Source organism: Salvelinus namaycush, chromosome 38, assembly GCF_016432855.1.
Source record: "Salvelinus namaycush isolate Seneca chromosome 38, SaNama_1.0, whole genome shotgun sequence".
NCBI lineage: Eukaryota > Metazoa > Chordata > Actinopteri > Salmoniformes > Salmonidae > Salvelinus > Salvelinus namaycush.
The window spans coordinates 409,208-425,770 of record NC_052344.1 but is presented as its reverse complement, the minus strand read 5'-3'; the positions used below and the strand labels follow the sequence as shown (position 1 = coordinate 425,770).

The 16,563-nt window shown below is 44.0% G+C and overlaps 1 protein-coding gene across 1 annotated transcript; it reads left to right on the top strand.

Annotated features, from left to right (window-relative positions):
* The first annotated feature begins 1,325 nt into the window (after positions 1-1,325).
* Positions 1,326-4,560, top strand: LOC120031777. Its single transcript, XM_038977596.1, has 5 exons — positions 1,326-1,392; positions 1,531-1,563; positions 1,818-2,125; positions 2,231-2,336; positions 2,453-4,560. Exon 5 carries the CDS (start codon positions 3,331-3,333, stop codon positions 4,558-4,560), a length of 1,230 nt encoding a protein of 409 aa, XP_038833524.1. The 5' UTR covers positions 1,326-1,392; positions 1,531-1,563; positions 1,818-2,125; positions 2,231-2,336; positions 2,453-3,330.
* The last annotated feature ends 12,003 nt before the right edge of the window (positions 4,561-16,563 follow it).

Genomic DNA, 16,563 nt, shown 5'->3' with positions numbered 1-16,563 from the left:
CCGGGGGTATTTGGGGGGGGGGGGGGACAGACGCACTAGCGCCCCAGAACACTAACAAGAAATTAAACCTAAACCCAGAACATTAAACCTTAAATTATGTCTCCTAGGCCAATTCTGGGTGTACTTTCTGCAGCGTGTCAAGAACCCAATGACAAAAGCATTGAGGACATTTTGTGTGAGGCCCCTGAATGTTTTAAAGGAGTGATGGACATATGGCTTACATATTCCAACCGGAGGATTCAACTGTGAAGATTTTCACAGACAGCGGCCCCAGCCCCCTTTATCAAACAAAACCCGGGAGTTTTTCTCCTGCGCTGCATATGAGAGAATGGCTTAAGATACGGCTAGCGCTATGTCAGATTGAACACGCCCTGAGTGGTACATCCCTGCCCGGCTACACGTTGGAAGAGGGGGTGTGCGGGCGCGATGATTTGAAAGCCATAAGAATCTCTTCAATGGCGTATAGCCCCGACTCCTAAGTGACAATTTCAGCATGTGCCCAATATGATAGTACAAATGCTACAAAATCAGTTAGTTCATATGTATTTTCCAAAGCCTGCAAGGATGTGAACTATTTTATGACTGTCTTTAGCTTTAAGTGGTGTGATTACCATGTATTCCTAACCATGATGAAAAAGCTGGACAATCTTTTCCAAAATCGTGAACAATTACGCCGCTGGGCGCTTCTATCCTTAAGACATACCCAGGGTCTACATGCAAGACGTTTGATCTATCCATGGAACGAAAACTTAGCAAACTCTAGCAAGCAAGAGAGCCTGTCTTGATGATGGTGAATTGGAAACGGATGGATGTCAGGGCTAACCCTATAGCCGGCCCCTTTATCTGTAAGAAAGGAATAGTAAAATAGTTTGTACTAATTATATCATGTTTTAAAAGGTCTGTACTAAATATTTTGAATTAAATAAAGGTTTTTAAAATTGAAACCCAAATTTATTTCCCGCCCAGAGGTTGTGGGGGCTCAAAAGTCAAAACCCACAGCCCCAATATAAACGGTCTAGACAACCCCCCCCCCTAAGTTTAAAAACAATGTTATTTCTAATCAACACCGGTACTAAAGGTTCATTATGCATACTTGGTGTCCCCAAAAACAGCAGGTGTTATATCCCCCGAGGATGTAGGAAGCAAAAGGCAATGCAACCCTGCATATAAAAGGTCTAGACAGCCCCCCTAAGGTTGAAAAACAATGTTTATTCTCTAAACAACCCCTTTACTATCGGTTTATTTTTGCATAGAGGATGTCGCCTGAAAAACACTAAACTTCCCCCACGCTCTGTAAATTCATTCCATACTATGTCTTGGTCACGACAGAGGTCCTGCTGAAAACTATTTTCCTGCGTTTCTGCTCGCCTATACAGATGGAGACTTTTGAAGGTGAGGATATTAATATAATCGATTTTAGGGTGCATTAGGTATTTTCTGGGAATTGTTTGGATATTATGAAATGAATGCCCTGTTGGGAACTATCTCTCTCTCTCTAATATTAAACCGGTGTTATATATGTTTTTACAGATATTCTAAAATGGGTGGACAACGATTTTTCAGGTATGTATTTATGTCAATTGCACGCAAGTTAAAATGTATATATTTCGTATAAATATATGTTAATATTGTCTAACGTCTATAGGTTATCCATCATTTACCCAGTTGCTACCGGGAATAATTGATTTGGATCAGCCATCATTAGATGGGGGTTCTCACGCTATTTTCGACGTCTAAAAATAAAATCCATAATAATATTTATACATTAAAAACAAAAAGTGTGTACCCTATTTTAAAAGCAAATTGTCTATTTACAGCGGACAGCCCCCCAGCAAGGATATGTGCTGCATTATGGACTCTGAACGACTTTGGAGGAGCCGATAAAACGAACGGTTTTGTACGAACGGTTTTCCAAACAATCCAAGAACCGAGGCTATAACCAGCAGATCCACACCCCCGGGAACCTCAAGCCAATCGCTCCATAATCTGGCATTTACGACGCTTCATAGTCCTTCACGACTCCGCACAACTGTGGCCCAAGTGCATTGCGCAGAATCACCCCGGCCCGAGAAGGGCTACAGGGCTGAAAACGTACGGATTCAAGAACCGGCGATCTATGGATACGGTATGACCCCATTATACATTTGTTATTAGTTATACATTTTTTATTAGTTATACATTTTTTGATAGAATATGTTAAAACATTGTCAAATCATGTTTTTTTTTTCAGACTCCAACGATACACGCCCGGCAGAATCTGCAAAACCAGGTGAAAAAAGTATAGCGCCCTTGGTATCCACGATTCATCAGAACAGCCTGCGTCAAAAAAAACAGAGGTAATTTAACTATATATATTGTTAATATATAGTATTATATCTGAAATGTATTTGACATTTTTATCTAATATATTTTATTTTTAAGACCCTATTTTGTATGTATATTTTTCTTTCAGACTCCTACCCAGCGTATACAGGCACAGAAGGCCCAGGATCGAGAGCACGTGAAGGATTTCGTCGCCCAGGACATCCACAGTAAAACACTGAAACCGGATGATTTCAACGCTTTAAATGACAATTCTGAGCTCGACGATATGCTGTTGTACGAAGTGGCCAACCATCTTGATACAGTGAATTTTCTGAGGTAGAAACACCAGATAGGTTTCTCACAGCCTTTTACAGGGCTCTATAAAATCCAGAAAGGTCTTGCTACACAAACAAATGGTGGCTTTACACAAGCGGCAAAACAGTCAAGATCTATCTTTCTGACATAGAACAATGCCCCGTTTGTTAAACAACAATCTGATTAAAAAACGCAAATACAAGCGCTAAAAACCTATATGTAACATGGATCCTTCCAGAATACCACAAGAACACACATCCTTAATTAACCAATTGAATGAGACCGGGGCGACAGATCCCATAATTCAGACACTTGAAAACCTGTTATTGCAGATTCCAGAAGAACTCCTATCCTTAATTAACCAAATGAATGAGAGCACAAGATCTTCGACACCAGAACACCCACACACCCCTCCTTTAACTCCCATGTCCGAGGAGTCTGAACCACAATACGTTGTTTTTGAGGAATTGGAAAATTGTATAATAAATCAGGGGGGCGATGGTCTTGATTGAAGTGTTTGGGTTGTGTACCGAAATAAATTCAGCAATGCAGAGATTCGACAGTTTTTTAAATTGCACATGGCTGAATCAGAACCTTGATTATGCAGTTTTTTATGTGATGATATTGGATACTCTGAACGAACTGTTAGATGTCCTCGTGATGTCCTCGTGACCTCGTGATGTCTTACAGCTTGAAATTTGTGGAGATAGCATGCAAAACACTGTATCTCTTGTTTTACCCAATGGCGCAGCAGATCTTGAACAATTTATAGCCCTGCTGGAACGACTTGTTCAATCAAATTTGTCTATCATAGCTGATAGAACCCTCGAGCTCGTAGTATGTCAACCCCTAGGTGGAGGGGGTCAGAGAAGGAAACTTGATAGTCTCATGCAATCAGAAATCATAAGCAATAGAAGGGCATATCTCAGAAACGGTTACAATCCTGGTGATCAGCTATGCTTTGCAATAGGCCTATCACATTTACTCAACCCTGGATGTACTGATCTAGAGGCTTTACAAAACGCTCGGGAGCTTCATAATGCCGTGGGTCTAGGTATACAGGATGCTGTGGCTTTCTCTGACATAGTCAAATTTGAAACATTTCTGAACATCAAGATTGTGGTTTTGTACCACAGTAGAGCTAATGCAGCTCTCTTGAAATTCCAGAACAACCCACAACCTCATCCTCAGATTCTGTACTTTTATGTGCAAAACGACCATTATTATGCTATTACCAACATCACAGCGTTTTTAGGAGCGCCATATGTGTGTCCAGCATGTCATACAGGCTACACCCGAAAGGGGGGGCACTCTTGTCATTATAACTGTTCAGTATGTCTGGATGAAACATGTCCGATGCAACCCTTAAAACGAACACCCTGTGCGGATTGTCAACCCACATGTCGTTCGGCCTACTGCTACGAAAAACACAAAATTGAAACATGGCACCCCAAGGCATGTAAATCTGTAAGCAGTTGTGACATTAACAAGAAATGTCCAAAATGCCATTGCAATTACAACCTTAAAATAGACAGCCCTAAACCTCATGTGTGTGGAATCATACATTGCCCAGTCTGTAAAGGGCCTTTGAAAAGCAGAGACGCAGAAGTGGTTCAAGAAGTGCCACACGAGTGTTATATTCAGCCCTTGGCTGATGATGAACATTTAGAGAAATATGTGTTTTATGATTTTGAGACTAATCAGCAATCAGGGGTTCATTTGCCTATTTTTGTATCTACCATGACTTTCAAGGGTGAAAAGTGGTCGGCAGAGGGGCCCAATTGTGCACTACTCTTTCTAAAACACTTCAGAAAACCCCAGTACAGAAACTTCACGTTTATAGCTCATAATTCTAGAGCCTATGACTCCTATCTTCTTTTGAACCCTCTGATACAACAAGGCGTTGCACCCAGTGTCATAGCTCAAGGTGTCACACCCTGACTTTAGTTATATTTGTTTTCTTTATTTTTTGGTTAGGTCAGGGTGTGACAAGGGTGGTTTGTTTAGTTTTTGTATTGTCTAGGGTGGCCTGGTTTAGGGTGGCCTGAATTGGTTCCCAATCAGAGACAGCTGTTTCTCGTTGTCTCTGATTGGGGAGCCTATTTAGGTTGCCATTTTCCACCTGTGTTTTATGGGTAGTTGTTTTCTGTTTTGTGTTGCTGCACCTTACAGGACTGTTTCATTTTTTCCTCTCACTCTCGTTGTTATTTTGTTTAGTGTTTCTGGTCTAATAAAAATAACATGAACAATTACCACGCTGCGCTTTGGTCCGATGACTACTCTTCATCCGAAGACGAATATCGTTACACAAGGTAGTAAAATCTTGTGTTTTGTAGACCCAGCCTTCAACCAGAGATACATTGACAGTTTAAGTTTCTTACCCATGAGATTGGCTCCAATGCCTGAGGCCTTCGGTTTTGAAAACTCTGTGACAGGGTGATTTCCTCATTTCTGAGGAGAATCTACATTATATTGGATCTTATCCCAGCCCCGAAATGTATGGGTGTGATCAAATGTCTCCCAAAGAACGAGAGAGATTCATGAGACAGTATGTCATAGCACCTTTGATTTCCACAAAGAGATGAAGTCATACTGTGACAACGATGTGGTTATACTTCGTGAAGGATGCCTCAGATTCAGAGAAGAGGTAATCAAAGATGCAGGCTTTGACCCCTGGAGTTGTACAACTATTGCATCGGCATGCATGAAAAACCTATCGTACACACTTTTTACCTCCAGCATCTATATCTATTCCATCGCCTGACAACTACCGATGCCAATTCAAGTCAAACTCTAGTGGGTCCATTCAATGGTTGGAGTACTTGGCCCAGGATAAAAACATTTTTATTCAACATGTTGTGGTAGGGGTGTGAAGGCGTTTGGGCCTTTTCACGTAGATGGATACACACAGATTGACGGTGTTGAGTACAACGGTTGTTTCTTCTATGGTTGTAAATCTTGCTTTGTGTCCCAGGCCATGTGTGTCCTAACCCAAAATACTTTTGGGGAAATGTACCAAGAGTTCCAAGACAAATTGGAATCTTTACAGGCTACTTACGGGTTGAAAGTAAATGTGATGTAGGAGCATGAGTGGACCAGACTCAAAAAGTCTGATACTCATGTTCGAGCTTTCCTTTCCTGCTTTGACAGACCAGAACCCTTGGAACCACGACAGGCCTTGTATGGAGGCCGTACCAATGCTTTGACATTGCGGTATGTAGCGCAACCCGACAAGACAATAGGATATGTAGATTTTACATCCCTTTATACTCATGTAATGAGTTCCTCATGCTATCCTATGGGGCATCCTGAAATTATTCACTTTGACTTACCCCAAAACTATTTTTGTCTGATCAAAGCAACTGTCTACCCTCCTAGGGGTTTGTTCTGCCAGTGTTGCCTTACAAGGGACCTCAAGGAAGAATTATTTCCCCTTTGTCGCACCTGCAGTGAAAACGACAACCAGGAAAAGCCTTGTGATCACTCAGATCAAGAAAGAGCCCTGACAGGTGTATGGGTCACAGTTGAATTCTCTAAGGCTCTAGAGATGGGGTATCGTGTGGCCAAAATCTTTGAAGTGTGGAACTTTTCCAGGAAATCAGACACTCTTTTTAAAGAGTACATCAAGACCTTCTTGAGATGCAAGCAAATGGCTTCAGGCTATCCTGCATCGGTCACAGATCAAGAGAGCAAAGACAAGTACATTCAAGACTATCACGACAGAGAAGGCATACTTCTTGACCCTGACAGAATAAAGGTCAACAGAACCAAAAGAAATCTGCCAATTGTACTTAAACTCGCTTTGGGGCAAGCTTTCCCAGAGAAGCAATATACTAACAACGTCGATCATTAAAGACCCCGAAGAATTTTTGGATTTAGTTTTTTTGGACCAATACAAATTTCACATTTTTCATTCAAGAGTCAAGACATTGCCCTGGTGCAATGGAGACGTAACAAGAAGTGGGTTCAAGCTCCGGGTAATGTAAATGTGTTTCTTGTAGCATTTACCACGGCCTATGGTCGACTTGAACTATACAACCTCATGGCGCAGCTGCAGAGGAGGGTTCATTACCACGACACAGACTCTGTGGTCTATGTAAGCAAACTGGGTGATTGGAACCCCCAACTTAGCAACTATCTGGGTGGTTTAACGAGTGAACTCGAAGATGGTGACCATATCACAGAGTGGTCCTCCTGTGGTCCCAAAAGCTATGCTTTTAGGACTAAAGAAAATTACGTGGTGTTGAAAGCCAAAGGCGTGACTCAAAACTATGAAAAGCCCCGCGTGTAAACTTGGAATCAATCACACGCTTGGTCGAGGGGTTCATAAACGACCGGAATAGTGACTTGATTTTGAGCTCCTACAAAAAGATTGTTAGAGATAAAAAGGGGTTCCAGCTAAGGAATGCCCCACTTACTAAAAGATTCCGGGTAGTCTATGACAAGAGATTGCTTTTACCTGACGTGACCACCTTGCTCTTTGGCTACTGACTTATGTTACAAACCCCGTGTGTCGTAAAGGTTAAGATATGTCTGCTGTAGAAGGTTTTGACTCCAGGTTGCAACTACCATTTTCAGCCTTAAGGCCCATCCAATAGCGGTAACACATGTTTTGTAAAAAGTATTTTAGAGAATTCCGGACATGTATTATCTCAGAAACCTGACCAATATTGTGTGGTGTTATTTGTGTTATCAACCTTTGTATGATGAGCTGTTGAAGAAAATAAAAATCAAGTTTGTTGAAGGAATACCCGAATCCCTGTCTGATGATGAACTTTTACCTCATAAAAATAATCTGCTGGTTTTGGACGATATGCTATTTGCAGGTAGCGAACATCCTGAAATTGCACAAGCTTTTACCCAATATACTCATCATAGAAACCTGTCCCTGCTTTACTTGGTGCAGAATGTGTTTCACCAAGGTAAAAATAGCCGTACCATTAGTTTGAATGCCAATTACATGGTTTTGTTCAAAAACCCTAGAGACAAACTACAAATTAACACTCTAGCTCAGCAGATGTACCCGGGAAGGAAATCCTACTTTATGGAGAGCTATGAGGACGCTACCAAAGCACCATTTTCTAATTTAATCGTGGATTTAAAATCAAATACTCCAGAACACCTGAGGCTCCAACCCGGCTTGTTCCCGTGGGAGTGGCCGGCGGCTTACATTCCTAAAAAGTAACCGCTATGTCTCTGCGTTTAAAAAGAAACCTGCCGCTCTTGAGAAGCCTAGTTGGGGCTACCGCTAAAGAACGGAAGGCCAACTTGGGTCACTGTTCTTCAGATCTCATATTATCCCTATGTGAGATTGCTTTGAATCTTCTCAAAGGCCGCATTCCACTCACCCTGACCCAATTAAAAAAAATAGAGACAAAAGACTGCGATCAAACTCTTTGCCAATATCTTTGCCAATAAAAGGGCCAGTCTTCAAAAGAAAAGACATAGCATACAACAGTCTGGGGGTTTTCTTCTACCTTTACTAAGTATAGCCGTGCCCTTCATCACCAGCCTTATTGCTGCCAGACGTGGGGGTTGAACACCGAGTGTGATGGCAAATAAAATGTACTTGGTGCCTCAACAAGAGTTGGATAGACTTAAAAGCGTTTACAGGGTCCTGAAAATATCAGACAAACAGCGGAAAATGATTTGGATACGGCCATGAAGGATATTTTGAACCGAAAAGGATTGAACCCCTATGATAAGGTCCAAAAATACACAAACCTCTTGCAAAGGTATTTGGCCTTGGTAAAAAAAAGGTGAGAGAGACCAACCATTGCTTTCCCTACCGGACCCTTTAAAAGATGACGCGCCTAAAGAGAGCCAAGCCCCTGTAATGCCTGTACCTGCGATCTTACCAGTTGAAGATCAAATGCCTGTTGAAGATAACGTTATGCATGAAATGTTGACACGTTCCGGCACATAACAGGAAAAATGGTAGATACATTATGAACAAGATAAAAGACTCAAAGTGGGCCGTTACTTGGAATGACAAAGGAGAGTTTATCTTTCAGGGTGCTGTTGTCAAGGGTTCACATATGATGGACTTGCTTAAAAGTACCATGGCAGCCCACAAGGTTGCTGATGACAGAAGACCTCCCGGGTGGCGTCGGTTTCTTAAGGCCCTGGCAATCCTCAACATTTCCCTCTCGGGTATACCCAACTATAAGCTTCGTCAACAGATTCAAACTTTAAAACAAAAACCTTCAACGAGCTGTTCAAACAACCCCTCCCCCCTATGAAAGGGATGATGATAACTCATTTACCCCCCTGAACGTCTCCGGACCTTTTCCTAATCCCGATCTCTCAGGGTGGTTAGACTTTTGAATGACTATGATTAAATTCAATACATTTTATTTGAAAAAATATGCAATTTAACATTTGTGACATTCTTGAAACATTTGACGTGAGCATACGCCTTGATTACAGGGTCTTAAAGGACACATACTTGAACACTTTTGATATTTTCTAACAAAGCAAGCTACAACATCATTACTTCTTAAATTATCACTATAAAGAGACATAACATCTTCAAAAGAAACTCCCCGGGCTCTTTGGCATAGGTAGAATACACAGTGTTGACCACATGTAGTGGAAAGGTTATCTTGTACTTGTTTGATGCTGTAGTAGATCTTTGATCCATTTTTGGTCAAAAACAGTTTTTTAGATTTGGGGAAATGTGAAAATCCGGGGGGAAAGCCGTAGGAATCAAAAGTTGAGATTTTTCTTCCTCCTTCGTCTTCTAATGTCACAGCTAGCCAATGTTCACCCAGCATGTGTTTAGGATGGGTATTGACAATAAATATGGCCGGTCGCTCCGGCCATTTCTCAATAGGTAATTCATCACAAGCCCACACTCCACAAAATTGTTTTTCAATCAAGCGGCTCATGAGACCCTCTAGCTCTTGGGTATTCATCTCTTTGCTCAACGATCCTTAATAATAATCCACCAAGACTTGTCATTGGGCATTCACTTCCAAGATTGAATCAGAGTATGCATAAACAATCATGCTAACTGTGCAGGCTAACGGTGTACGGAAACGCATTTCCAGCCTGAGGTTACCTTGGAACACCACAGATTTCCTGAGGTGTCATCATCAGGTGATAAATTGAAAGCATACTATGTGTAACCCTCTGCAAAATCATTTCTGTCAATAGGTAAAGGGAGATCTTTTAGATGTCTCCCGGTAGCCAGAAATAGATTGTAAAATTCTCGCACAGATATGTTGTTATTAAATTGCGGTTGGAAAGCCTTAGCAGGGACCTGACGTCCGTCCTGACAGAGAGCTACATACTCTGCATTGAAGTGTTGAAAATTAAAGTTTTTTTTATGTAAGCTGCCCGTATTAGAGGCGTGATCAACCAAGCCTATAACCATGTAGCGAGGTTAAGGGCCTAGAAAAAGGTTTTCTTGACTACAGATTCTACTGCCCACCGGTATGCTAAAAGTTTTCATGGTAATTCTTTGTAGAGGGTAAAGGGCATTTCCTTTCATCAAAGCCTGTGAATGACCCAGACGAACAGCCGGCGATACAGACACTTTTTTATAAAAAGCGTTGCCCCCAACACTTTTAAACTAAAGTCACCGTCTTGGGCAGACATCAGACAAAACTCATCCTTGGCCCTGGTTAATTTTAGTCTTAAATCAACCAAATTTAAGAGTAAACGTTCTTGAAAGAAAATGTCAGAGTGTATAGGCCCTAGGAGATGAAATTCTCGAGACTTGGCACAGTAGCGAGCACGTGCCTCCAGTCCTTTGTTTGCACCGGTGGAAGGGTCTATGGATTCCATAGAGACTCCTGCAGTATCCTTGCTAAACAACCCGGCGCTGAATTGTCTTGAGTGTCTTCGGAGTAGTTTAGTAAACATTCCAGGATGGCCCTATAAGGGTAGGTGGCACTAATTTGACTGATTAGGCGTTCACCCAAAGTCACATCCACTTGGGAGAAGATGGCCGCCAAGGGGTAATTAATGAGACTCACTTTGGCATCGTTTGCAATATTAGTACCATCTCTTTTGGTCACTTTGAGACGTAAATGCAATAAGGTGTTGTTGAGGTCCAGATAGTTGTCACCGTGGCCTGTTATGAAAAATTCTATAGGACCGTTGTCTGTAATGGCAGAGAGTGGGGCTATCTCCACATAACAGGACCTATCTATTGAAAATGGGGTTAAGGGGGCCGTAAAAAGATCGAGCTCTGTCTTCATAGCTTCAGAGGACATGCGGTGTAAAAGAGCCATGTTGCTTGTTCTTTTAGAAAATACTTCAGAGTATTCTTTTTGCCGTTTTTGGTCCAGACCTCCTCACTTTACCTCGTCTTTGACTTACTGAGTTTCTTTTAACTGTTAACCTCCGCTTTTTAGGGGCTGGCCTGCGCCTTATACCTGGAGGTCTCTTTTTTGGTCTTCGAGACAACAGCATAAGCCCCGAGCCTTCTTGATGCTCGGCATCTGGTGACGCCCTTCGGGTCATAGCATTGGCTACAACCTCACTTACAATATTTTTAGCCGCTGATTTTAAATGTGGTTTGGCTATGCTGAGGCCTCTCTTCATAAACGGTAAAACCATCCTAAAGAGGTTACGAAATATACCGCCTATCCCCGAACCGTACATGGTCGGGGATCCGTGATAGCCGGGTAATCCATTACCCACTTGATCAACATAGTATGAGACATAGCGGTTAGGGTCGAGATGGTGGTTGTGTTCGTTAACCAATTGAATTTATTTGTATTGTGTTTATAAAATATATATATATATATATATATATATATATATATATATATATATATAATACTAATAATATATTAGATATGTAGAGAGGTTCGGTGGGTCTAAAGTGGAGTTTTACAATCGTTTTACCATAAGTAAATTCGATGTTTTCGTTCTGATCCATTTAAAGCCCAACCAGAATGTTTTCAATATATTTCTTGCGTACAGGTACATAGTGTGGCTTGTCATAGTTAACAGTGACTACATCACCATCCTTTCCCTCTATATGAACTGTTCTCAGGAGGGGCACATAACTGTCTCCTACCTGTCACGTTCCTGACCTGTTTTCTGTTGTTTGGTATGTGTTTATTGGTCAGGGCGTGAGTTTTGGGTGGGCAGTCTATGTTTTCTGTTTCTATGTTGGTTTTGGGTTGCCTGGTATGGCTCTCAATTAGAGGCAGGTGTTTGACGTTTCCTCTGATTGAGAGTCATATTAAGGTAGGTTGTTTTCACTGTTTGTTTGTGGGTGATTGTCGTCCGTGTCAGTGTTTGTGCGCCACACGGGACTGTCTCGGTTTATGTAGTCTGTTCCTGTTCGTGAGTTCTGCGTGTATTTTATGTAAGTTCCATGTCCAGGTCTGTCTACTCCGTTTTGTTATTTTGTAAACTCCTTCCAAGTGTTTGTTTTTCGCGTTTCATCGTTTGATTTAATAAATCATTATGTATTCACAACCCGCTGCACTTTGGTCAAATCACTACTCCTCCTCTTCGTATGAAGAGGAGGAGGAATGCCGTTACACTACCCTTTGATAGGATATGATGTCGGTATACACAAATATGTTGTAAAACCCTGCATGTATATCTGCAGGGAATGGGAATAATTTATCTTTCACATACGTCCATTTATTGGGACCCATCCCCAACATGTAGGCTAAATTACTGCTGGTCTTTATACCCCCATCAGCAGCCCCTGAGATTTGTACACGTTTATGAATAGGGTTGTAGATCAAGAGTATTTCAGGGTTAGGAGTTCGTTCAACTCTGAGTTGATCCTGTCGACGGTTCTATAGAACCCTTTTTTAAGCTTTATAAGTTTCGGGGGTTCCGATATCCTTTTGCAATACAAATTCCGGTCCTTATCCTTGATATTATACCAACTATGGGGGTATGTAATCTCGCTGAGACCTACTTCCCAGGCCTCTGATAACTCTATAGGCTTTGGAAAATTGGTTGTATAATTCGAACTTTGGTCATTCATATATACTGTATATGTGCAGACGCATTACTGGGGAAAGTCAGGTAGAAGCCATTGTGTTCCATGATGCACTCCTGTGTACACGCGAATGATGTATTTATCATGCATGAGGGTTTAAGTTAACCCCCGCTGCCTCCACCACATCGTGCTCTAATACCCAACTGTTGAACTTTTGAGGCCAGTTTTTCCAACGGACCAACACCCATTTTTTACCCTTTTCTCTCTTTTGATCTAGAATCTCCTCCCTGTGAAATACTTTGTCTTTACCCATCTGTTCCTTCTGTAGTTCCTTCTCATAAAATGATCCCTCTATAAGTTCCCCGTCATAATCTTTTAACTTGTAGACAGGGGGTATGCGCGGTAGACATTCGGTAACGGTGAACAACTCATCGCTGTAACCTTGCTCATATTTTTTATCGAAAACACCCCTCAACTTGGATATACGTACCAAGTCCCCCACTAGGAATTTAAAATCATTTTTTTTCTTACGGCGAAGGGCGAACAAACCATGCAGATTTTTAAAGACTTGAAAATAGTTTTCAGAAGAGACCTCGGAGGGCTTCATCCGTATACTCTTATGGTAGCTGTGGTTGTAACCCTTTACTAAATCTTGAACTATATCGATATATCTATGTGTGTTGTGAGCCGTAAAGTATTTCCACATCCTCTCCTTCAAAGTTCTGTTAAAGCGTTCAACAACTGAAGCTTTCAAATCCGAGCCTGTAGCAAAATGTACGATATTGTGCTTCTTCATGAGTTTCTGAAAAGTATTATTAAAAAAAGAAAATCCGCCGTCAGTCTGCACTTTCTTGGGTGCTCCTCCTTCCTTCAAGATAGAGTCAAAAGCCCGGGTCACCTCTGCCCCAACTCTTATTTTTTTAAGACCCTTACAAATGCTATTTTAGAGAAAATATCTATAACCATTAGCATGTAGCGATTTCCATCATTTATATCTGCAAGGGCCTGCATGTCACATAGATCCGCCTGAAACTGGGACAAGGGATGAGTAGAAAAAACTACTTTTCCTGGAAATTGTTTTCGCACAGGTTTATGCAGAGTATAAGCATCCAGCTCTGCCAACCATTCATTCAGTTGAACAGCGCCCAACCTGCTACCTGTTTCTTTGGCTATAGCTCTCTGTAACCGCTCCTTACCCCCATAAGACCCTGGGTTAGAGGGGGAATAATAAATGCTTTTCAACATCTGCTCCGCCATCCTTCTTGCCTCTCTGATGTACAATAACGTTAATGAGCCCATTTCAAATAATGACAACATTTCATTTTCATTTAGAACTTTTATTTTTGCAAACATCAAGTATTACGTATAGAGACAATTCCGGATTCGTAGCAGGATACTAGTTCCCGTTTTCTCAACGATCCAAGCATGCAACACCCTGTATATTTGGTTTAGATTTACAGGCTTGTGTCTCTGAATTTGTAAAACACACACATCCGCTATATAAGTATATAAACAACAAATATGATACATGTTACAATTAAACGGTGTTTCAAAGAAATAAAGTAAAATCTTAGACAAGTGTCACGGTCCTGACCTTATTTCCCTTGTTTTGTATTTATTTAGTATTGTCAGGGCGTGAGTTGGGGTGGGCATTCTATGTTATGTGTTTCTATGTTGGGTTCATTGTATTAGCCTGATATGGTTCTCAATCATTCTCTGATTGAGAACCATATTAAGGTAGGCTGTTCTCACTGTTTGTGTGTGGGTGATTGTTGCTGTGTCTGTGTTTGTTTCACCACACGGTACTGTTTCGTTTCGTTCGTTCGTTTGTTCCTACCTGTTCGTGCGTTCATGTTTTATGTTCTCAAGTTCAGGTCTGTTCACGTCGTTTTGTTATTTTGTATTTTGTCAGTGTTCTGTTTTGTTGGATATCATTAAAATTCGACATCATGAACATTCACCACGCTGCGCCTTGGTCCTCCTCTCTTCCACCTAAAGACGAGCGTTACAGAATCACCCACCAAAACCGGACCAAGCAGCGTGGTAACAGGCAGCGGCAGCAGGAGCAGCGCAAGGAGGAATGGACATGGGAGCAGAGTCTGGACTACACTACGTGGGAGGAGATCGACAGGTGGGCGATCGACCCAGGGAGAATGCCGGAGCCCGCCTGGGATTCTCTGGAGCAGTGTGAGGAGGGATACCGGCGAATGGAGGCAGCACGATGACGCGGTAGGAAGCCCGAGAGTCAAGCCCAAAAATGTATTGGGGGGGGGGGGGGGCTACAAGGGAGTGTGGCAAAGTCAGGTAGGAGATCTGCACCAACTCCCCGAGCTTACCGTGGAGAGCGATAGTACGGGCAGACACCGTGTTATGCGGTAAAGCGCACGGTGTCTCCTGTACGTGTGCTTAGCCCGGTGCGGTACATTCCAGCTCCTCGTATCGGCCGGGCTAGATTGGGCATTGAGCCAGGTGCCATGAAGCCGGCTCAACGCGTCTGGTCTCCAGAGCACCGAGCCTGCCCAACCTTACCTGGTTGAATGCTCCCCGTAGCCCGACCAGTGCGGGGAGGTGGAATAACCCGCACTGGTCGGGCTACGGGGAGCATTCAACCAGGTAAGGTTGGGCAGGCTCGGTGCTCAAGGGAGCCAGTACGCCTGCACGGTCCGGTATATCCGGCGCCACCTCCCCGCCCCAGCCCATTACCACCAGTGCCTACACCACGCACCAGGCTTCCAGTGCATGTCCAGAGCCCTGTTCCTCCTCCACGCACTCGCCCTGTGGTGCGTGTCTCCAGCCCGGTACCACCAGTTCCGGCACCACGCACCAAGCCTCCTGTGCGTCTCCAGAGCCCTGTGCGCCCTGTTGCTGCTCCCTGCACTAGCCTTAAGGTGCGTGTCCTTAGCCCGGTACCACCAGTTCCGGCACCACGCACTAGGCCTACTGTGCGCCTCAGCCGGCCAGAGTCTGCCATCTGCTCAGCGCCGTCTGCACTGCCCGTCTGCCCAGCGCCAGAACTGCCCGTATGCCCAGCGCCGTCTGAGCCGCCCGTCTGTCCTGAGCCTTCAGAGCCGTCCGTCAGTCAGGAGCCGCTAGAGCCGTCCGTCAGTCAGGAGCTGCTAGAGCCGCCCGCCAGACAGGAGCCGCCAGAGCCGCCCGCCAGACAGGAGCCGCCAGAGCCGCCCGCCAGACAGGAGCCGCCAGAGCCGCCCGCCAGACAGGAGCCGCCCGCCAGACAGGAGCCGCCAGAGCCGCCCGCCAGACAGGAGCCGCCAGAGCCGCCCGCCAGACAGGAGCCGCCAGAGCCGCCCGCCAGACAGGAGCTGCCAGAGCCGTCAGCCAGCCATGACCTGCCAGAGCCGTCAGCCAGCCATGACCTGCCAGAGCCGTCAGCCAGCCATGACCTGCCAGAGCCGTCAGCCAGCCATGACCTGCCAGAGCCGTCACTCAGTCCGGTGCTGCCCCTCAGTCCGGTGCTGCCCCTCAGTCCGGTGCTGCCCCTCAGTCCGGTGCTGCCCCTCAGTCCGGTGCTGCCGCTCAGTCCGGTGCTGCCCCTTAAGCCAGTGGGGTTAATATGGAGGGTCGCCATTAGGAGGAGGCCACGGAAGCGGCGATTAACTATGGTGGGGTGGGGGCCACGTCCAGAGCCAGAGCCGCCACCGTGGACAGATGCCCACCCAGATCCTCCCCTATAGGTTCAGGTTTTGCGGCCGGAGTCCGCACCTTGGGGGGGGGGGGGGGGGTACTGTCACGTTCCTGACCTTATTTCCCTTGTTTTGTATTTTTTTAGTATGGTCAGTGCGTGAGTTGGGGTGGGCATTCTATGTTATGTGTTTCTATGTTGGGTTCATTGTATTAGCCTGATATGGTTCTCAATCAGGGGCAGGTGTTTTACGTTTCCTCTGATTGAGAACCATATTAAGGTAGGCTGTTCTCACTGTTTGTGTGTGGGTGATTGTTGCTGTGTCTGTGTTTGTTTCACCACACGGTACTGTTTCGTTTCGTTCGTTCGTTTGTTCGTGCGT

Coding starts and splice junctions, on each gene's coding strand:
- LOC120031777 (XM_038977596.1), top strand. CDS start 3,331: ATGCAAAACACTGTATCTCTTGTTTTACCCAATGGCGCAGCAGATCTT.